This window comes from Amphichorda felina (genome assembly GCF_050947745.1).
Source record: "Amphichorda felina strain 45539 chromosome Unknown scaffold_5, whole genome shotgun sequence".
Taxonomy (NCBI): domain Eukaryota; kingdom Fungi; phylum Ascomycota; class Sordariomycetes; order Hypocreales; family Bionectriaceae; genus Amphichorda; species Amphichorda felina.
Window position 1 is genome coordinate 2,484,484 of NW_028145045.1, and position 21,842 is coordinate 2,506,325.

The 21,842-nt window shown below is 53.6% G+C and overlaps 7 protein-coding genes across 7 annotated transcripts; 4 read left to right on the forward strand and 3 right to left on the reverse strand.

Annotated features, from left to right (window-relative positions):
• Positions 1-307: 307 nt before the first annotated feature.
• On the forward strand, positions 308-2,401 carry MET3 (sulfate adenylyltransferase; the record flags this gene model as incomplete). Its single annotated transcript, XM_083195032.1, has 5 exons — positions 308-476; positions 663-690; positions 742-924; positions 977-1,125; positions 1,206-2,401. The coding sequence occupies 5 exons, from the start codon at positions 308-310 to the stop codon at positions 2,399-2,401; spliced, it is 1,725 nt and encodes a 574-aa protein (XP_083049945.1).
• A 1,273-nt stretch (positions 2,402-3,674) lies between these two features.
• Positions 3,675-6,320, forward strand: ACO1O0_005621 (uncharacterized protein; the record flags this gene model as incomplete). Its single annotated transcript, XM_083195033.1, has 1 exon — positions 3,675-6,320. The coding sequence occupies one exon, from the start codon at positions 3,675-3,677 to the stop codon at positions 6,318-6,320; it is 2,646 nt and encodes an 881-aa protein (XP_083049946.1).
• A 626-nt stretch (positions 6,321-6,946) lies between these two features.
• Positions 6,947-8,422, reverse strand: TRM44 (tRNA (uracil) methyltransferase; the record flags this gene model as incomplete). Its single annotated transcript, XM_083195034.1, has 1 exon — positions 6,947-8,422. One exon carries the CDS (start codon positions 8,420-8,422, stop codon positions 6,947-6,949), a length of 1,476 nt encoding a protein of 491 aa, XP_083049947.1.
• A 1,191-nt stretch (positions 8,423-9,613) lies between these two features.
• Positions 9,614-10,335, forward strand: SUI1 (translation initiation factor eIF1; the record flags this gene model as incomplete). Its single annotated transcript, XM_083195035.1, has 4 exons — positions 9,614-9,641; positions 9,847-9,921; positions 10,041-10,133; positions 10,187-10,335. 4 exons carry the CDS (start codon positions 9,614-9,616, stop codon positions 10,333-10,335), a joined length of 345 nt encoding a protein of 114 aa, XP_083049948.1.
• A 552-nt stretch (positions 10,336-10,887) lies between these two features.
• On the reverse strand, positions 10,888-11,871 carry ACO1O0_005624 (N-glycosylation protein-domain-containing protein; the record flags this gene model as incomplete). Its single annotated transcript, XM_083195036.1, has 2 exons — positions 10,888-11,356; positions 11,429-11,871. The coding sequence occupies 2 exons, from the start codon at positions 11,869-11,871 to the stop codon at positions 10,888-10,890; spliced, it is 912 nt and encodes a 303-aa protein (XP_083049949.1).
• A 1,127-nt stretch (positions 11,872-12,998) lies between these two features.
• ACO1O0_005625 (uncharacterized protein) lies at positions 12,999-14,220 on the reverse strand (the record flags this gene model as incomplete). Its single annotated transcript, XM_083195037.1, has 2 exons — positions 12,999-14,155; positions 14,181-14,220. The coding sequence occupies 2 exons, from the start codon at positions 14,218-14,220 to the stop codon at positions 12,999-13,001; spliced, it is 1,197 nt and encodes a 398-aa protein (XP_083049950.1).
• A 3,624-nt stretch (positions 14,221-17,844) lies between these two features.
• Positions 17,845-20,593, forward strand: ACO1O0_005626 (uncharacterized protein; the record flags this gene model as incomplete). Its single annotated transcript, XM_083195038.1, has 9 exons — positions 17,845-17,861; positions 17,919-17,996; positions 18,050-18,268; positions 18,333-18,462; positions 18,512-18,602; positions 18,652-18,839; positions 18,892-19,150; positions 19,214-19,269; positions 19,340-20,593. The coding sequence occupies 9 exons, from the start codon at positions 17,845-17,847 to the stop codon at positions 20,591-20,593; spliced, it is 2,292 nt and encodes a 763-aa protein (XP_083049951.1).
• Between the last annotated feature and the right edge of the window lie 1,249 nt (positions 20,594-21,842).

The following is a 21,842-nucleotide window of genomic DNA, read 5'->3' on the forward strand; positions in this document are numbered from 1 at the left end:
GATGATGTGTTGATGGATATAGAAGGTACCTATTTAAATCGATGGTCCTTCGTCCCATACCCCCTCGAGTTCTCGCCATTTGAGTCCCATTTCCCCGATTCCCAATTCATAATCCCTCGCCTGCCTCACCTGCGTCACCGGCTCTCGTCTGTGCGATTGCGTGATTGCGTGATTGCCCCGTGGTCACTGGTGGTCTCTGTTGCCGAAACTTTATCAGAACGTCGGTCCTCTGCCTGACGGTCCTCTCTTGCTGCACTGCTGCAACCACGCCATCTGCTCCCTCTTGACAGTTGCAATCCCTCTCACAATGGCCAATACTCCCAACGGCGGCGTCCTGAAGGATCTCTTCGCCCGCGATGCCCCGCGCTCTGCTGAGCTGCTCGCCGAGGCCGACACCCTCCCTGCCCTCACCCTGACGGAGCGCCATCTCTGCGATCTTGAGCTGATCCTCAATGGTGGCTTCTCGCCTCTGGAAGGTTCGTTCTACAATTTTTCCCCATCTTTTTTTTGTGGTTTGTGGCAGCCGTGTTGGCTCGTTGCGAGCCTGTTTTTGGTTGTGGTGGTGGGGTGCACACGACCGGGCGATCGCCCGACCAGGGGGATTTGAAGTCAAAATTACGAGCTTCAGGGGCGGCAGTGTGCTGATCGTGGCTGAAATCCAGGTTTCATGTCCCAGAAGGACTACGAAAGGTAAATTAAGCGGAAGCGGAGGTGTTTGCAATTGACTGACGCACTGCGCAGCGTTGTCGAGAACCTCCGCCTGGCCGATGGTGCCCTCTTTGGCATGCCCATCACCCTCGATGTCGACGAGAAGCAAATCAACGACCTGGGCATCAAGCCCGGCGCCAAGATCACCCTGCGTGACCTGCGCGACGACCGCAACCTGGCCATCCTGACCGTTGATGATGTCTACAAGCCCGACCGGTGAGTCCTCACCCCAGCTCTGGCGCAGTGCCCCTCGCTCACACCAAGACAGCGTCAACGAGGCCATCAAGGTCTTCGGCAGCGACGATGACACCCACCCTGGTATCAAGTACCTCTTTAGTACCTCCAAGGACTACTACGTCGGTGGCAAGCTTGAGGCCGTCCAGCGCCTCGAACACTACGATTTCCTGGAACTGCGCTGTAAGTATCCACTGCCAGACTTCATGTTGTCTCTCACCGCGAGAATCGCAGCTCGCTCACACCCTCTCTCATTCTCGCAGTCACTCCCTCCGAGCTCCGCGCCCACTTCAACAAGCTGGGATGGCAGAAGGTCGTGGCCTTCCAGACCCGCAACCCTATGCACCGCGCCCACCGTGAGCTGACGGTCCGTGCCGCTCGCTCCCAGCAGGCCAACGTCCTCATCCATCCCGTCGTCGGCCTGACCAAGCCCGGCGACATTGACCACTTCACCCGCGTCCGCGTCTACAAGGCCTTGCTGCCCCGCTACCCCAACGGCATGGGTGCCCTCGCCCTGCTGCCTCTAGCCATGCGCATGGGCGGCCCCCGCGAGGCTCTCTGGCACGCCGTGATCCGCAAGAACCACGGCGCCACCCACTTCATTGTCGGCCGTGACCACGCCGGTCCCGGCAAGAACAAGAACGGCAAGGACCACTACGGCCCCTACGACGCCCAGCACCTCGTCCAGCAGTACCAGGACGAGCTTGGCATCAAGATGGTCGAGTTCCAGGAGATGATCTACATCCCCGACAAGGACGAGTACATGCCCGCCAACCAGATCCCCGAGGGCACCCGCACCCTCAACATCTCTGGTACCGAGCTGCGCAACCGCCTCAAGACGGGCAAGGAGATCCCCGCCTGGTTCTCCTACCCCGAGGTCGTCAAGGTGCTGCGTGAGCAGAACCCCCTGCCCCGCGAGAAGGGCTTCACCGTCTTCCTCACGGGCTACCAGAACAGCGGCAAGGACCAGATCGCCCGCGCCCTGCAGGTCACTCTCAACCAGGACGGCGGCCGCCCCGTGTCCATGCTGCTCGGCGAGACGGTCCGCCACGAGCTGTCCCAGGAGCTGGGCTTCACCCGCCACGACCGCGACCTCAACATCTCGCGCATCGCCTTTGTCGCCTCGGAGCTGACCAAGGCTGGCGCCGCCGTCATCGCCGCCCCCATCGCCCCCTTCGAGGAGGCCCGCCAGCACGCCCGCGAGTCCGTCGAGAAGTCGGGCCCCTTCTTCCTCATCCACGTCGCCACCCCACTCGAGTACTGCGAGAAGACTGACCGCCGGGGCATCTACGCCGCCGCGCGCCGCGGCGAGATCAAGGGCTTCACCGGCGTCGACGACCCCTACGAGACCCCCTCCAAGCCCGACCTGGTCGTCAGCCTCGACAAGCAGAACGTGCGCTCCATTGTGCACGAGATCATCCTGCTTCTCGAGAGCCGTGGTCTGCTCGACCGCGTGTAATGGCGAGGGAGGCAGAAGGAGAAGGGAGAAGACACATATATATATGACGTGAGGAAGAACCACAATTTGTTCTAGACATGGTCTAGAGCGGCGTTTTGAACAATTTTGGGACGATCTTGAAGGAAATGAACACAACTTTTATGTACTAGATCAGGGGTGCCAAACCATACGGTATGTCGATGTCGTTTGGCGGCACATATTCGAAGTGGCTGTGCTGTGCCTTTGATAGAGATGTCGGATACCTCAGAATAGAAAGCGAGATCTGATATGACCACCTAGTCATTCCGGCACAAAGTGAAGCGGGCTGCAGTCCATAGGTATGGAAGAGCAGAATTCCGTGCATGTGTAGTACTCGTAAACGGCGGATGATTAGAGTAGGCCCTGGACGAGGCCCGTTCTCGTGGTTGTGGAGTGCAAGATTCGATGTCTCAGACAAGAGAGCTGGATGCTACGTTCGTACGCAGGGGCTGCACGTCACACGAGGCCATCGATGGATGGTGGAATTGAGATCCCAGGGCCAAAGAGTGCTGTTGGGTCGCACTGGGGTGGTGAAGCTGGTTCCAATAGATTGGACACGGCGAGCTGGTTGATGTCAAGCAGACGTGTTTGGAGGCCCAATGATCCGACAATATGGGGTTGTTGGTTCACAGCTTTAGGCATCGATGCACCGTCAAAATGCCAGCCCTGGAGGGACTTGCAATGCGCACTTGGGTGCTTCTTGCCCGACCGAAGCGCCTGTGACCCCGCAGTGAGCCGCTCCCAGCGCTATCCGACCAACCAGCAGCGCCGTCTGCCTGACGGCCACTGCCCACCTTAGTGACCTAACGCTGGTACCCAGGTATTCGACTGGGCTAAGAATGGCCAGCGTGATTTCAGACCAACGACCGTTCTCTCTAGCTTCGGGAGCATCCACTGACCAACACATCCCTCACCCCACGCGCAGTTCATGTGGCTGGGGTCCTATTCTTCGTCTTTCACCTTCTCCGTCTTCTCCATCATCACCTTCTCCATTTCTAAAAGCAGCCTGCATTGATTTGATCTTGCTATTCATAGTCCGTTGTACCTCATTCTTGTTCTGGGCCCATCTCCCCATCTCCCCCTCGCCAAAGTCAAACCTGCGCCACTGGGATCCTCTGAAGTCATCACCGCCATATCGACCAACCGACAGCCCCAGCCTCAGGGTCTCCTCACCTCCACCCGCCTCCCCCCTCCCCGCGTCCCCTACGCTTCTTTGACATCCCGCTCGGCTCTCCCCTCACCCCGATGACACAAAATGCCCTCCAAGGAGCGTGACGTCGATGTCGACGCTGCCGACGATCGACCCCGCGAGAAGCACCGCCGCTCCAAGTCCGAGCGCAAGGCCGACCGTGAAAAGGACAAGGACAGAGATAAGGACAGGGATAAAGATAAAGACAAGGACAGACACAGGGAAAAACACCGTTCCTCCAGGTCGACGCTCAGTAGGCTCAGCGAAGCGGGAAGCGAGACGTCATCCACGCGGCGGCACCGCAGCAGCAGGAAGGGTCGTGACCACCGTGACCGCAAGGATGAGGACAGGATCAAGAAGAGCCGCTCCACGTCGGCCAGTGAACTCTTCGGGGGTGTATCCACGACATCTCTCGACATGCCGCGAATCTCCCTCCCCTACCCTTCCTTCAGCAAGGCGCACAGCAAGGAAGCTGTCGTAAGCCGCGAGGATGTGTCCTCGAGCCGGCGCTCGTCGATCCCCTTCACACCCGACACGACCGATATTGGTGGCGGAACAGGAGGAGAAGACGAGAGGAAAAAGGAGCGGTCAAAGTCGGCAGACCTTACCGCCGAGCCCTCGGCATCAAAGAAGTCCTCCCGGCCGCCAACACCACCCGATACAGACCTCTCCGCCGATAAGAAGCGTGAGGGAGAGCTCAAAGTGGAAGAAGAACCGCCGAGACCCAAGTCCAGGGCCTCTGGTATCTCACGAGCTGCTTCGCTGCGGGATGAAAAGTCTCGTGTGAGCGACAAGTCTCGGTCGTCCAGCCAGGCGACATTTGTCAAGGCTTTCACCAAGAAGTCGCATGACTTACAGCGCTCCGATTCACGGGCATCGAGCTCTTCTCGGCGCTCGGCGAAGCGATCTTCGAAACGGGACAGCAAAGATCCTGAATCTCTAGAGGCAGACTCGTCGCCGTCCACTCCCCAAGACTTGTCACCGCAAACCCCTACCCAATCCGCACAGTTCTCGCCCCATGTTTACGGAGGCCCCAGACCAGAGCCCTCAGCTACTCCTGATATCGACGAAGATGATATTGATGTCCCTTCAAAGACGGCGACGCCAGCCTCGGGCATGGGGGTTCCTCCACCACCGCCACCACCTCCTCCGCCCGCTGTCGATATCCAGGACCTACCCCGTGTCGACTACCTACTGCAGAATGGTGGACTTGCCTATCCAGTTCCCAAGACTTTCTTGAGCGTACTGCCCCGGCAGAACGGAACACGACCTTCCAACCCGCCCCTGGCTGGTGCCGATACCCTCTTCGCCCCCTTTTTTAACCTATTAGATCAATACTCGACTGTTCTCAACAAGCACGGCTCCATAGCCGTCGCCACAGGCCACCGATCGATCGCACGCCGGCTGCTCAATCGACTGGAGAATGTCTTTTCGAGAGATCTTCCTCCCCACGGCTGCTCCTGTGTCATGTGTGAGACACAGGGGCATGAGATCCACCGGGGTCTGACCTGGGGAGATGTCCTTGAGTGGGCTAGCGGCCGGATCGAGCTCCCCGAATGGCCGCCATTCGACCTCGCCGAGATAGGGAACAAGGCCGCCGAGGTCTCTGCCGAGGTGCCGCAGCGACCAGCGTCGCCCGTCAAGATGGACCCAGACATCGATGAGCAGTTCAGAGAACATTATTTGCGCCAGTCGAAGAAGGTCCGCTCGGCGGTGGACAAGTGGCTTAATAAGACTGCTGAAACTCCTATCCCACCGCCACAAGACGTCGACGATGAGACGCTGGCCTTTGCCATCTTAACGAGCCTGGACTTGGAGGATCGCCCATTCTTCAATGCGCTTCTGGCTGGTTCTAGGGAGGTTCGTCCGGCCACACGGGCTCCAACGCCGGCAAAGCATCTACGGAACGACTTCATCATCAAGACTGGACTGTCTTTGCAGCGGCTTTATCGGCTTCAGCAGACCCCACGCGACGCTGAGAGTGTCATGTACCTCATCAAGAATCCACACACCCACGACCTGCTGGTTACACTGTCAAACATCAACAACTCGGAATGGGAGATTTTGACATCCGGACGCTTTGATGGGTTTCTGTGGTCCGGCGCTGACGCGGATGGGTCGAGTCCAATCTTCGATTCGAGAGGTCCTACGCCAGCGGGTCGGTCTACCATGACCCCTGGTTCAAGACCCCAATCGGCGATGAGCTCGAGAATCACAACTCCCTTCTCGCCGTACTCTCGAGGAGCGACTCCAGCATCCCACATCAGCCTTGCATCATCTTCCACGCCCGGAGGCCGACAGCCCGTTTCCAATGATGAGGAGATGGAGATGGCCGTCATTGCAGAGATTGAGAGGGAGATATACAGTGGCATGGAGCGTCTAGAGGACGCATTTGAGAAGCTGCACCACCAGGCTGAGATGGTTCGGAACTCCTTGCGCCAGCGAGGAGCAGGGCTCATGCAGAACCTGCAGAACAGGAGGCGCATCGACGTTCTGCCTGTCAACGCACAGACTCCGGGCCCTGACCGGCCATTCTCAGTTGCCGGGAGCGATTTCGATGGCGGCAGCGATAGCGAATGGGGTATGGACGACGTGGAGCTTATGCCAGACGACTCTGCGAGCAATATCAGCAGCTCCCGCCACCGCCGCCCGAAACGACGCACAGAGCGCCGTACGCCAGCGCCCATCGAGGAGGATGAAGAAGAGTATTGAGAGGAAGCAGCATCAGTGATATTTCATGGATGAGTCATGGCCGGGTTTTCTTTACGGGAGAGTACGGAGATGATACCAGAGCATATGTGAGAAGTATGGCCACCGGTGGCCATTGATGATCTGATTGTCGGAGGAAATGATTTTTGTTGCATCACGACCATGAAATGACCATGGGGGTTGGAGTTTGCATGCTTAGTTAGCATTCTGGCAGATACCACGTTTTTTGTACGATTTGATCGGGTGTCAGGTAAAGACCGTCTTTGCTTGCTGTCTGGCTAGACTGGTTTGGGTGGGTGGTTCTACGACTTGTTTTTGTGATCTGGCCATTGAAGTGGATGGAGGGGGACCTGAGGTGAGCCTTGGTGGAGTGGACTGGTCCGATAATATGATTGACAGACTCGATAGAGGATGATATCCGGCGAGGGTAATATGCGAATTTTGTCTCAACGGCCGTACTGATTGAAACTCGTATGTGATTCGTTCTGTGCTTGGCAATGTGCATGTGGATGGGTATGAACGCTATCTCAACTTGAGAATGATTTGTAGTTCTATCCCTGACCTCTCCTTTGTTCCCGTTATAGTTTAATCCAAGTCTAGGAATATATTTCCATAACTCCAATCCTGGTCTAATGCGCTCTGGGGCCGGAGCTCAGGAGCTGGACAACATTCTCGCGGTAGCCACTAGCACCTCCATACTTCTGTAGGATATCGGCCACATCGATGTCCTCTTCCCCAGCTCGTCTGGTCCTACCCAATAAGCCGGTGTTCCTTGTGCTCGGGATCCTCAACATCTCAGTTTCGACCTGCCAGCCACAGCCGTCGGCAATCTGGGTGACCCACTCGACAAGAGAGGCATAGGTGGAATGACCCTTGGACTTGTCTCGCGGCGGAGGGGCTCGGAACTTGTCGCCGGTAAGGCTATGGCTGCAGCAGGGTATCATGATGAATGGACACCCAGATCCGGCGGCCAGGATTGGGGTCCAGGGAGTAAGCTCATCAGCATGGTTGGAGATGATGAAGGTACCGGGGGAGAAGACGCCATCGTGTGTGGTGTTGGGGTCCAAGGGCTCTGCGATATCGGTTTCACCACTCTCCGTGATAATGCTAGGCAATAAGACGCGCTGCTCCAGGGAGACGCCAGATGGTGAAGTTGAAGTAGACGTCTTGTACTGCTTCCACGACTCTCGCGCCCTGGCGTCAAACCCCCATCCCCTGTATCCCTCCTGGTTCAAGAGATACACGAGGAGGCCGTTGCCGCAACCAATATCGACAAATCCAGGGAACGCTTCGTGGTCTTTGTACATGTCGGCCCAAAGCTCGATGAGAAAAGCAGCGATACCGAGGTCCTCGAACACGTGTTTGAGGGGATCCGTCTTCTCTGCCCAGGAATCGATCAACAATTTCGCATACTTGGTCTTGAGCGACGCGTACCGGTCCTGGAACCTGGCCTGCGGCACAACGACATCATGGTGCACTCGCTTGACGTAGCCTGACGCTGCGCCCTCCCCATGCTTGTGTAAGACTTGAAGTAGATGGTATGCTGTCCGCTGCAGTTTCTTGTCTTCCAGCGGATCATCAGGGAAAGGTAAGAAATGGACCGATACGAAGCCACTGCTCGTGGACGGGTCCCACTCGTGATAATGGGCTATCCCCCTGACTTTGGGGTGGTAGAACGGCATTTCCTCGGGAGATGAGGTGTGAGGGATGTAGATAACGAGAGACTTCATCGAGCCATCTGTATCTGTGGATTGGTGAAATGTGCAGGTCTGATGGAGAGGGGCATCTCTTCGCGTGTTTCTGGGAATCAGGGTTCGAACCAATATCCTCTTGCGAGCAATATCCCGGATCTCTCGAACTCGAGGTCGGGTGTCATCGTCGCCGTGCCCGACTTGGGCGCTCTCTCGGTCGTCGTAAATGATGTCCGCGCGAAAGAGCCAGGAGGAGTTGATATTGGGGTTTTTGATAAGGTTCATCATCTTGTCAAAGAAGATATCCGGGCCAAAGGAGCAGTCATGGCGGTACATTTGCACCCAGACATCGCCCGACAGATCCTCGAAGGACGGTGGCGAACCACGTGCTATCTCATCTGGGCTGAACACCATGTTGAGCAAGGCTTGGACGAAGTTGCCTTGTCGATAATATACGAGTGTCGATCGCCTAAGCAGTCGTCCCCTGTGACCGGTATTGACCAACCCGCAGCTTTAGCACGGCAAGGAGATGCAACCACCCGTAGTACTTGGTAGTGGGGGGGAAATAGGGCAAGATGTGGTTCAACAGGACGACAAAGTTAAAACTACTGTGTTTCAGGCCTCTGTTTGACCGGGCATGCCAGCAGACTAGTGCTACTTTGAAATGGAGATTGTAGCAAAGTGAATCTCACTTTCAACGGCAGCGAAAGGGTGGGGTGTAGGGCTGGGGAGACGCGTATAGGCTATAGCGCCAGGAGCCGGGCGCGGATGGTGGGTTGTGCTGCCACGACGGGTGAGCAGGGAGTCATCGCCTGCATGAGATGGTGGTGGCAGGTGTCACAAGCCCAGGTCACCTCGAGATCTTCGGCAGTTGTGGGTGGATGGGGGCAGAGGCAGGCGCCGAAGGTGATTTGGTTGTGAGGGGATTGGAAACGGGAAAACAGTGATCGGTGGAAATCGTCGGAATCGGAGAGATGCTGGTGGCCAAAGTTGGATCCCGCGCCCCGTCCTTGCCGTTGCTTGAGTGGTGACAGCGAGCCTGGGAGGTGAATGGCGGTGGGGGATGCGCCACAATGTGCCCTTGTGCCCATGACTGCGGCTCGTGCGGGCGGCTCCTTCAGCGCTTCCCACCACCCCCTGCGCCCACTGCGTTCACCAAATCACAGCAGCACAGCAGCCTTCGTCCCACGCAAATACGGCGTAGGTGCCTCATATTTCAGGCCCCATCGGCACCGCCGTGGCTGAGGTCAGTTGAACGTGCAATCGGATTGCCCCTCCTTCCCTCTTTTATCTGCCCCATTTCCTCCCTCTTCTCCTCGAGTCCAACATCTCACTACCACCAAACTTGACTTCCGCCTCTGCAAACGTTGCAAAGTCTCCCAGTCACAAGCAACAGTAGTAGCATCAAGCAGGTTCAGCTACCCAAGCAACACCGCTCCGTTCCTCCTCTCGTCGCGTTTACGCAACTCCGTCGCCACTCCGACTCGAAACCCAACAACCAGCTCAGCTTTTCAGCGAGGCCGCTCTTGACAGCCGTCGGTCGCTTTTTTCCCCTCTTATCCTACAAGACCCATTTCCCAAGGACACCCCGAGACCTCCGAGTTTATGTCCATCGAAAATCTCAAGGCTTACGGTATGTTTGGCCCTCGTCTGCGGAATTTTTTGGCAGATTCCATCATTTTCCGTACCATCCCCACCGATGGCTGCACTGCCGCATCGTCATGCCACATTGCGCTTCACCTGTTCCTGCATGGTGGCAACCCCGCCCTCCACCCCCGCCAACCCCCTATGCATCACACTATCAACCACAACAAGTTGCTGACTGGCCTTCATTACAGACCCCTTCGCCGAAGCCGACGAAGACACCGGAGAGACCAAGCAGGCGCAGAATTATATCCATATACGAATTCAACGTACGTCCCCCCGTCCCAGACTCCCATTGCCGTTCCAACAGCTCTCGCCACCCTCACGTGAGGTGGTGGGCGTGGAGTCACAGCCATACCGAACAGTCATGCTAACAGGTGACTCACAGAGCGAAATGGACGAAAGACCCTGACTACCGTCCAGGGTCTCCCCAAGAAGTTTGACCAGAAGAAGATTCTGAAGGTCATTAAGAAGAAGTTCGGTATGTCGCATCCCTGGCTGGCGTTGGGCAAGCATCAACTGACCAATCCGCAGCCTGCAATGGAACCATTGTCAATGACACCGAGATGGGCGAGGTGATTCAGCTTCAGGGAGACCAGAGAAAGGACGTTCAGGAGTTCCTCATCGACAAGAAGGAGGGCCTGGGCCTTGACGGTAAGACGATCAAGGTTCACGGTTTCTAAACTCACCATGCCCCGTCGCCTCGTCGGCGAGTGCCTTGCCACTCCCTGACGGTGAGAGTGCGCGTCGGGAACGCACAGCCCCAGATTCTGCGCGCCTCGCCATCTGGACGAGATTGCTTCGGCATCCGAGGCTCCGTCCCTGACGACTCCAGGACGACGGGCATCCACCGGCGGTGGATTCGTGTTGGGTCAAGGGCCGCGTGTTGTTGGCCTGTGCTCTTTGGCGGCTAGGTGGACATGACTTTGGTAGATGTCTGCATTGCATTGCTATGATCACGCGCAGGGGCCGGACTATGGACAACAGGGAAACCATTGTGGCTTGCCGGTCACTCGTTGCATTCCAGGTGAACCCAGTAGTAGTCTAGGCAGGTTATACGTGAAAGATTGCCAGAATCAGGTGTCCCAACCAACTCCTTGCTCGCGTGGTCTCATATTCCTTGTAAACTCGAAACGAAATGCTAGGTTAGCATGCCTAGCGTCTAACAGCTCTGCAATATAATATGGCAAAAGTCCATGTACTCGGTACTCCCAACGCCTGTTCTAGCCCTTCCTTTAAAACTCCTTATGCTGCTCTAGATAATCTCGGATCTGGGACGCTCTCCGACGGGTTTCGTCCCATATATGCTGAGTTCGCACAAGAACGGGAATAGCCGGGTATGCGGACTCGGAGACGTATATATATGCGAGCAGGGTGATCATGGTGATGTAGCTGGCAATGGAGAAGACGTTAACGGACGTCGACGTCTCCTTGCGTATGTTGATCTTTTGGTGGGTAATGTGGTAGCAAACCGTCAATGTCTGCAGCGAAAAGTTCTCTTGGTTAGCTCTTTTGCCTTCAGAGTCTTGCCCACCATCTCGATAAGGGAAGTGTACCGTCGCGATGCCGATCCAGCCTGGTAGGAGGAGGCGGGGATCATGGAAGCCCCCGGCGAGGGAAAGGAGGATGGACGTGACGTAGGCATTGATGGCGTTAATGGTCAGGAGGCGGACCATGGTAGCTTGTGGGGTGTAGTTTATGAGCCTGCGAGGAGCCTGGGTCAGTTCGCGATACCCCTCAGAAGGCTAAATCGAGCCACAGGGAGCCAAACAGTACCATCTTGACATGAGGCAGTCGGTGAAGAAGAAGGACAGGTATCCGGACGCGAAGCACCATATTGCTGCGAGCGCCGACTCTGTCAGCGGCACGAAGGGATCCCCCGCGTCCACGACACCGCCATGGTTCCTCTCGACGAGGATCTCCAGTACCCGCAGGAGCAGCCGCAAGGCCGACGGGGTACCCCACCAGACGGCGGGCAGAATAGAGCTCAGGCGGAGGGCAAAGAGCCAGGGGTGCCACGGCCGGGGCACATTCAGGGCGACGGCGACGCGCGGCTGAAGGAGGGAGGCTCGCTGAGCGACTTCGGTCGCGCGGGGGTGCTTGGCGGCCGCGGGAGCCGCGGAGGAGGACGAGGACGGCTTTATGGGCGTGGGCGTCGGTGTGGTGGTGGGTGACGATGGGACAGAGGAGGCGCGGCTTTGACGAGCGCGGGGGGCCATGGCACGGACGGGGCCATGGGGAGAGGGACGAGGGCGACGGCGGCGGTGGCGGTGGGGGGATTCCGCTGGTTTTGTTTCGGGGGTGAGAGACCTCTGCCTCTGGAGAGGACAGAGGAGTTGGGGGCGGGCGGGAGAGGGATGACGACGATGTGGGACAGGGGTTTCAGGGTTCAGTGGGTGGTTCAGTCTTCAGGTCCAGCCCTTCACTATTACAGCTAGGGTGGGTCACGGGCACCTCTTGGTGTGGGGGATTTGGAGAGACCGGCGGGAAGTTTGGAGGGTGTAGGAAACGGTGTTTCCAATAGTATTTGGGTTTGCCTCATTTACTTGTTTTGGATATCGCAACGTCATCGAAGGCTGACTGGTAGATTACGAGAAAATCTGAGTTCGTTGGTTCTTCCCACAGTGTTCAAATCTGTGTGCAACGTGATTGGGCGCTAATTGGCGACAGAATACAATACTATCATTCGTTGCCCAGGGACTTAGAATGCAGAAAACGACCCGAAGTAATCATGGGGCAATTGATCCTCCGACTGATAATTTTGAGTCCAACATGGGAATACTTGGGGGACTCGGATTCGGCCACCTCTCCCTCATTCCTGATTTCTCGGCCATGGGAGATAAGATTACTTATTGGCGCGATATGCTACACGCATGGTCCAGAACGTGCCGAAAAGTGGTCGAACCAATACCCAAATAAGCAGGCACGAGGATAGTGTCACAGTGTTTAGGCGAATCTTCCACTAAGGTGGCTAATATGCATTTGCTGATACTACCTAGGTATGTAACACAAACAAATAAGTCCAGCGGGTGGCCCCACAGACAGAAAGTGAATGATTACTATCCGTACAGTTGAAACTGATCTTAAGAGCGGCAATGGTGCATGGGTAGGAGAAATCCAATCATATACGCTATGGGCGACTTGAAACATCTTGTCCAATCTTAATGAAGTATTCAAATATGATCTATGCGCTCCATGTTCTCCGTGACGATAATGCCGAGAATAATCGTACAATCTTGATCTGTATCAGCAGAACAGGGTTAGTCTTATGATTCGGAGACAGTTGCCGGAGCCGCTTGACTAACCAATATGAATACCCAAGTATATTCTTGCTCGGATACCTCGTTTAGGCGAGATCCGGGTCAGTGCAAGGCTCGTATGAACCGGATGCAGCAGCATCCCATAGTGCCCCCTCGACAGCAAGCTGCAGCACCCTCCGCTGACAAAAGTCGGGGTATCCTGCCATGTCCCAAGCGTTGTCATCATAAGATGGCTCGGGATTTATGGCGGTTTCACCCACAAAGTCCTTAAGCATGCCTTGTTTGACTCGAATGCGGTTGCCAGGATCGACGCCGCGCCACGAACGAACAAGCGAGGACCAGTCGGTTTGGTCCAAGAGAGCATCCAGCTGCACAAAAGTCAAGGCTCGGGGGCCACTCAGAACTTCTTCTCGAGACTGGCCACTAGTCTCGGTGATGGCAGAGATCCAGGCATCCTTAACATCCAGGAACTCGTCCATATAGTTAATCAGACCATCCGGGCGAGTAAAGACGGCCAGCTCGATATGCTGCTGCTTTGCCATAGAACGCCAGATAGTATTTTCGGTATCTAGGTCAGCATTGTAGAGGGCAATATGACGTAATTTTGGCCAAGCCGTTTCCCAGACTGGTGGCTCCTCCACGGATGGATTGGAAGAGAGACTGAGGAAAAGCTCATCTCGGATGCTGACAAACTCCTCCATGTTGACGAGAGCCTCAAATGCGCAACGGAGTATTGGCTTGACGCCTCTGGTGTCATCCCCCGGATAGAGACTGCGTAAGGGCATATCGATGATCAGTCGCTTGAGCGTCGGGGCGACTTTGACGAGAATGGCATGCACGGCCTTGGCGATGGTGAGATTGTCAAGGGCCGGGAGCCGGAATTCCTCTGAGCCGACCAAGCTATAATTCTCCAATGAGAGGCTCCCACTGGCTGGATTGCTACCCGCTAGGAGCTGGTCTGGCGATGATGCGGTTGGAAGATCTACGGTGGACTCTGCCAATGAATACTGGCCGGCCAGAGCCTGAGCCCCAGACAACGAAAGTTTCTCTCCCTCCGGATCAAAACCGTCGTGCTCCTCTGGAAAGGGTGCGAGAAACAGACTCTCTACCTCGCATAGGCCACGGCCCGCCCTCGGGTCTATTCCGATGAACGACGGGGGCGAGTACGATAGACACTGGACGAAAGTCTCAGCGCGCTCTCTGGAATCAAGGTACACGCAGTGTCGGCGGAGGATTCTTGTGGCTGGGAAGTAGAGGCCCATGCAGACCCTGGACAAAGAGACCAGTGTCTTCGTTGACTCGTGCCATGGGGGGAGTATGGCTCGCTGGTTGTCGGGTATAAAGGACTCCACAATAAGAAACAGAAGTTCTGGTGGGAGGATGGGCGTGAGAGCCTTATTGTTGGCGGGAGAAGCCATCATTATGGACAACGGACAATCAATGGTTTGATTTCGGAATGTAAGGTCAAGGTGGGTATGAGTATGAATTTGGGTAGCGAGGATGTGTAGAAGATCAGGGGCCGGGGGGTTTATAAGGCTGTTGTTGTTTCTCAAGGTGCTCACTAGCTAACGGCCACGTCAGACCAAGCCTCCTCGCAGACCTCAAAGAAGTCTATTTCTAATTAGCCGTGGTGTCGATGCTTGAAAGCCCCAAAGAAGTCTAATTCCAAGTAAAGATGGCATCGATCCTCGAAGATATGAAAGAACTCAAATTCAAAATAACCGTGGCGTCGCTCTCTGCAGACCCTTTGAACTCTCTTCGGACCCTCCAGGTACCACCAGACCGTAGCTTCGCTTAGTTTGATAGGGGCAAATTATAACGCCTCTGTTGATATCGTTCAATGTTTGTTGACACAGGTGGATATTGAGAGAGTTTCTATATACTCACTGATCTTAAAACCCGAAGCTGCCTGCATGCCATGTTATAATTTGGTGATTTGGTCTAGCGAAATATGTATTTGTTTTCCCATACCTTTTCTATGCTAATGGCTTGGGAGTTCCAGGCCGCCCAAGAGTATGATGATCAACCGTGCTATATACTCCAGAGCTCTAAATATACCTCTTAATAGTCGAGAAATTTGTCCCTCTATCTAGCTAGCGATTATCATTAACTATATGATATATTTAAACGGAGGATTATATTACCTAAAAACGAAGAGATTCTGTGGGAGTAAGTATCTAGAATCTATAGAATAGTAATCCTTCGCGCCTTATTCAGGACTAAACCGATCCCCATAGGAAAAACGCCCTCCAAGCTCTTTGAGAACAACCCGAATGTTCTCTCTGCATTGATTGTAGAATCGTATGGTTGTTACCCTGTCCTGCTTCGACAAGGCCCTTCAAGGTCTGTGACAATATTTGGGCTGACCTTGCTTTGGGCTTTCCGTCTATAGGTGCAACAGGAGGATTTGTACAGAATCCCGAAAAGGGGGGATTGAGCTTATGAGCACTGGCTAGGGTCAGGCTGGTGTTGTAGGTGAGTAACGATTTCTTGTACCTGGAACTGAATTCGTTTTTGTCATCTACATTTCCATACCACCCCATTAGCTCTGGAGCCACCCAATAAATATACGTCTCTCGCTCGAATCGCTATTCCTCTTGTGGATTGAGTCGGTCCGGGTTCGGCTTTTCTCTTCAGAGAACCGTCGCCAAGAGCCTTTGCAGCTACCTATTTATACAATGTCAGTCACATTTTGACGTTTGGGTACTCCACGGGTACTTTGCCTAGGACTACTTCTCTAACAGGTCTCGTTCTAGCACGGTGGACTCTATGTCTCTCTGACTTGTGTTCGTCGTCGATAGGCCAATCCACCCATGCCCTGTTGGCCTGGGTATCTTGCGAACGGTTTCTTCTCGCTATTGGGTTTGCTTTCCCTAGGAGTATCTGGTAGTCTCTTGGTTGTACGGGTGGAGGAGTTGGACTGTTGTCTCTGTTTGAAACTGTGCAGCAAACGCTGGCCTCCCTGACAGAAGCTGGGGATGGGAATATATGACATGTGTTTTGTGAAGGATACAGTCAGGTTGTTCTCTTTAACTCAAGCTATGCAGCTTTGGGATTCTTTGAAGCTTACTTACGGTGTAGTATATAAGGGCAAATTATCATTGAGGACTCCAGGTACCGAAAATGCTCCCAGCAGCTGTGTCCCACCGAGTTTGTTTGGCTTGGGCCCTGTGATGCAATCGGGTAGGCTCTAATACGCCGTTCTCGTCATCCGCTCTCTTCTTCTCTCTTCAAAGACATTAAATATTTTGTCCTTGGTAGTCAGGACTCATCGCGAGTTGGTAATTGAGTATGGCTGGTTTCGTTTCGCTACGGTCAGACTAGTTTTTATGGTTCTGCGGCGACGGCATCCCCGACACAACAGAGCGGGGTCTTCGGGCTAGGAATTAAGTATATGTAAGCTCTGATAAAACGGATCTTAAGACAAGGTCTCGAGATAATCCTGAAGTATAACTAGTTCCTTGTTGTCGTGTTTGAGGTGGGCGTTGTTCAGAAACGGTAAACCGGCAGAGTCTGAGCAAACACGGTTGTCAGTCTACTGGTAGGTTTGCGGATAACTGCAGAAAGGAGACATACCAACAGTGAAAACAGAAGTGTGTTTTTGTTTTCATGTAGCCCTGAATAGGACGCTTGTCTCGTACAAGTATATACAAGAGGACACATAGAGGGAGGGCGATCGAAGAGGTTTGCTGTGGTACAGGAATCTTTATGCTGGACACAGATGGACGGACCTATAAAACCATGAAGATGGTGAAATATTTCATAGAGGCTCCTAAATTACCACTCTGGTCTTTACGATAAAAGTCTCTCCAGGGCAGTATAGGGGGGGTGGAGGCCTATTGGTTGCTCTTGCCCTTGTAGGACTGGCTGGCCTCGACTTGCCGTGGCGCACTTTCCCTGGACTTGCTTTCTTTCCTGACCACTCCCCCCTTTCCTTCTTCCCACTTCTTCTCCCCTCTCTTCTCATTTTCTCAAAAACATCACAACATCGCGCCTTCACTTCGTGTCGAGAAATAGGGCATCACCAGCAGAACACCCAGGCGTTCACTTGCATTAGCAGGACCTTCGCTTGGGGATATTCTTCCTGTTTAGCCCCCTTTCTCGCCAAAGCCCCCGATTCGTCTCTCAAGTTTGTTCCGTCAACTCTCTGGTTATACCGCTTCACCTCTTTTCTCTGCCACTTATCACAACCTCTCCTCATCGTTAAGCATCACAGAGAGAGTCATCCATCTTATCTGGGCTCTCCTAGAGTTAGTAACATCAAGGTAAGTCCCCATCTAATTTGTTTGGTCATCCATGCTCTCTACCTTGGTTAAGATGGTTTTGACTAACGACCCGTTTCTTCTTGTCTGTAGATGTCTGGTCACAGACACCCGACGATGAACTCGTCTACGGGAGATGGACTTCGCAAGGCCTTCTCCTATGAGCCTCTCGCTAATCTGAATGACTCGTCTTCATCTGATGGAGATAGGCCTTCCCCAGACGGAGGTACGTTTGAATCTTCCTACTCTGCACGGTTCTCATCCGTCTCGGTTTTGATACCCCATTTTCGATCCAATTCAATCGAGTCCGTCCATCGAATGACTGAAGGGAGAGAAGAACGTACCCCATAATACCTCTAAAACACCTTCCACATCCTCTGGGAGACTCTCACTTGGTTGAGTGTCAATCAGGAGATTGGCTTCCCCGGGGGCCGCCCAGCATGCTTCACAAACAATCTCAGCCCCTTTTCCTACAACAGCCGCTATTACCTCTCTTTGGGATCGTGTAGGCTTCTAAAAGACTCCCCTTACCAGTGAGAGTGACACTCACTTTCCTCTTTGTATTCTGTTTTGTCTAGTTGTTGAGCTCTCAGCCAGTGTGATTTCCAGACCCGAGCTGACTGTCTAATAAGGTGTTCGCTTCGGTCATCGTCGCCTGAAGGCCAATTCGATGTCACCTCTCAAGTCGTAAGTTTACTCGCATTTTCAAGGACTGTTCTAGCAGAACACCTAACCGCCTTCTAGCTTTTGTAAGCACGAGTCATCGCCATCTTCTTCCGATGATGATGAGGAAGATGACGAGCAGCCCGAAATTGAGCCTGGGTATGAGCTAACTCTCCCAGTGTCGTAGAACTCCGAGCTAACGTTGACCCAAGAACCGGTGCCTATCTGAAGCCTGAACACGAAGATGACGTCTTCGTGGACCGATTTCCCGGAGATTTCCCCCCTCAACATGATGAGGATGAGCAAGCCATTTGGCCCAAGTCCCCGCAAGAGTTCAAGAAGAGCGAAGAGCTTGCTTTGGCCCAATCTGAAGCTTCTGCGGTTGATGCTCAGGGGATCTATCCTCCAACAGCATGCATTTTTGTGGCGAAGTATGTTTCAGCTCTTAATTGCTCTTTTTTGTACTGATCGGCTAACGACTGTCTAATTTAATAGCCTCACGCAAACGGTCCGTGATGACCGGCTTGAGGCTGAGGTCACGAGAATTTTCAGTCGATTTGGTACAACATTTGTCAAAATCCGCCGAGATAGCCGACAGATGCCATTTGCCTTCTGCCAGTATACTGTAGGGTTTTATCTGCTCCTTTGTCGCGATAAATGTTAACCTCCTCCAGTGCGAGAAGGATGCCGAACTCGCTGTTGAGGAAGGAAAAGGCATAGTCATTTTTGGCCGTGCTTGTCGGACTGAGAAGGCCAAGGCCAACTGTATGTTTTCCTCCCGAATATAGCTGAGCTCCTCCTAACCAAATTGCAGCTGTCTTTATCGTCTACAAGGCCTCAGGCAGCCCCATTTCCGAGAATGACGCTTTTCGACTTCTTGACCCTCTTGGTGCTATCTCCAACATCGAGCTGCTCGACGAGAAGCTGCGCGAGGAGTTTGGATTACCCCCTGCTGCTGTCGTATACTTCAAGATGTACGATTCTCGACGAGACGTACTCAAGGTAAGATTGAAACAAAGACCACTAGGCCCGCCAGGTGTTGATGCATCTATAGGCTGTCAAGAGCCAGAAACGATTCGTGGTTTTACCATACGGGGATGGAAAGGTCACGAAGACCTCCACACCCAGCTCAGCTCAACGAAGTAGAGCGAATACCATGGATCAGTTGGCACGATACGAAATTGATCGTCGGTCTGCCTACTTTGGCAATCTTCCTCGAGATATGACGGAAGAAGAACTGCGAGAGATTGCAATTTCTTGCGGACAGGTTGGCGAAGTTACGCTGAACCGCAAACCAATCGCTGGTGGTTCCGGTATGCAAGAGAGCCGTCAACATACTGCCCCCACTACGAGTAGATTGCTGACACTAAGCACAGCCGAAACCGTGTTCGGCTTCGTAGAGTTCATTCGACCGGACTCGGTCGAAGATGTTGTACGGACCTACGTATAACTAACTTTCCATTCTTCCCGCGAATGGGTTAATATAGCTAACATCGTTTTAGCACAATTTCGAGCTGCGCGGACACATCATCCGAGTCCAACGAAAGCAATCTAGGATCTTCGAAGCCCCTCCGCAGAGTCCCCATCCCCGTACTCCGGCCCCAATAGCGCCCTCTCCTTACCAGTACAGAGGGAGAGGCTATACCCCCGCTGGACCGTCCAGTTATGGCCGACACTCTGCTTCTTTGAGCCGGTCATCCAGGCCTCCGGTGTTAGACTCCCCTTCGTCTGGCTACAATGCTCAGATGCGAACTCCTGTCCGCAACTTTTACAACACCCCAGGCCAGCCAACATCGAGATTCAGCGACTCTTCTCAAGAATCTTTCCGTGAGACTCGCAGGACTCCAGCGAGCTCTTCGAGGATACGGACCCGCGAACCTTGGAGCACGCCAGCTCGGTTCATCCCTGAGCGTGTTTCTTCAGTCCGGCATTCTATCCAGAGCTCATCTTCGCCCTCTGCGCATGAAGAGACTACCCCCAAGTACAAGGGAAAGGCGCCTGTGCGCCCTGTTTATCTCTACAAGCACAGCGAGGCCAAACCGCGAGTTTCGTTTTCACAGGACATGAAGGAGCCAAATACGAGCCCTAAGGCCAAGTTGGACGACAAGATCAAGTCTGCAGAAGCTGAGGAAGAAGAAGAAGGATCGGATTCTAATTCTGAAGCTAAGGCTGAAGCATCTCGTCAGTATGATGCTGATGATGAAGATGACAGGGGGAAAGACGAGAAAGCTCAGGGTGAGAAGACTGAAGACGTGATGTCTGAAGATGGAAAACCTGGAGATGGGAAGTCCGAAGACGAGGAACGAAACGCCCCAGAGAAGCGACCAGGCCATCTTGCGCCGCCGCCCCCTCCACCACCACCATATTCAATGCCATACGGCTACATACCTTCGCCGATCAACCCTTACGGCCATCCCTCAATGCCATATGGCATGGGAGGTGCTTATGCTCCCCCACTTCACCCAGCTATTTTGAATAGCTACATGGGCTACCCACCAGGATTCATCTGGTCCGATCCATATGGCAACCCCATGTATACTGGCCTTGGACCTGGGATGACCAGTCCACCCAAGAGATCGTCCTCTCCGGATGCCCACCCAACGCCAACTCGTACCGGTGCGGCCGACTCTCAGAACAAAAATAAATTGCATGAGTCCTCTGAGGCTGCGGGCAAATCTCCCGAGCACTCTGAGACCAAGAAAAAGTCGACCGAGCCTTTTCCGGACAACGACAAAGGCAAAAGCTCCTTCAAGTAAGCAGAGTTACCCTCGAGCTCTCTAACGATACGAGATATCGCGAAGTGGTTTTTTTCGCCAATAATCTCGGCTACTCAATGCCATAAATTTCCTTGTCTTCTTTACCTTCTTCATTTATGTTTACACTGCGCTGATCTGCCCTTTCGCATCTCGCCACCAGTCAAGATCAACCAAATATCTCGGTTCGGGATTCAAGTCTTTTACACCGTGCTAATTACCTGGGACTATGTCGTACCCAGGTAAAACGGCGGCTCATCTCTCTAAATTCAGCTTCTTTGCAACAAAGCTTCGAATTTTGCTGCAGCTTCTTTCTCGACTTATCATCGCCAACACTGCTTGCGCCTACATCAGCTGTGTCTCTATCACAACTCACACGCTCACAATGGCTGCAACAATCCAAAAAATATATATTCTGTTTTGCCCTGCTATCAAGTTTCAAGTTTCGCAGTTCCTTTACTTTGCTTGATCCGGGCGGTACGCGATGAGTCTTGGCCATCATGACTTCATTGTCACGACTCCTCACCTAGGCTGTAAGGTGTGGTCCATTAGTTCCTCACAGTGGCTTCGATGGCTTCTGACTCATAATGGCACGCTTTGTTCACCGACGTTTTGATGCTGCATACAAACTCTTCTTCTTTTCACTGCAACGCGGCTTTACACGTCCGCAATAATTTTCTCAGGATCATTTTTCAAAAGTTTGGCGGGGAACGCCGGGGTTGACTTGCGTAGACAGACGGGGTTTCCCAAGACTTTAGGTTTCCGGCGAGTTTGGTGCAGGTATATCAGTCTCCTGTCGCGTGGGGGTTCAGGAAACGGGGATTTGGGGGAGGCAGGTAATTGTGGGACTGGGGACGAACAATCTTGCTTTGAATGTCTCGCGATATCTTCTTTCGAGGATGACTAGATTCATCATAGATGATAAAAGTGCCTCAGAGTTTAAAGTCGTTTGTGGTGGTTGTGCTCGTTTGGTCTTCTTTCAGTAGGCAACAGTAGATGGAATAATATCACAAAAGGGCTTTTCCCACCAAATGATGTCTTGCGTTTGACGATTTGTCAAGTCGATGATTCTTCCATAATTTTTCGTCCGCTTTCGGTCGGATTACGTATTACCATGTTGGTACGAAATCATTTGCTTTTCCCCACTTAGAACGGTGTCCCGGCCGTCGCAAACCCCCATGGCGATACCTTGGCATGCGCAAAGTTTTGGCGAGCACAAGGTTTTCTCTCCTCATCAACACCTTCCGAGTCA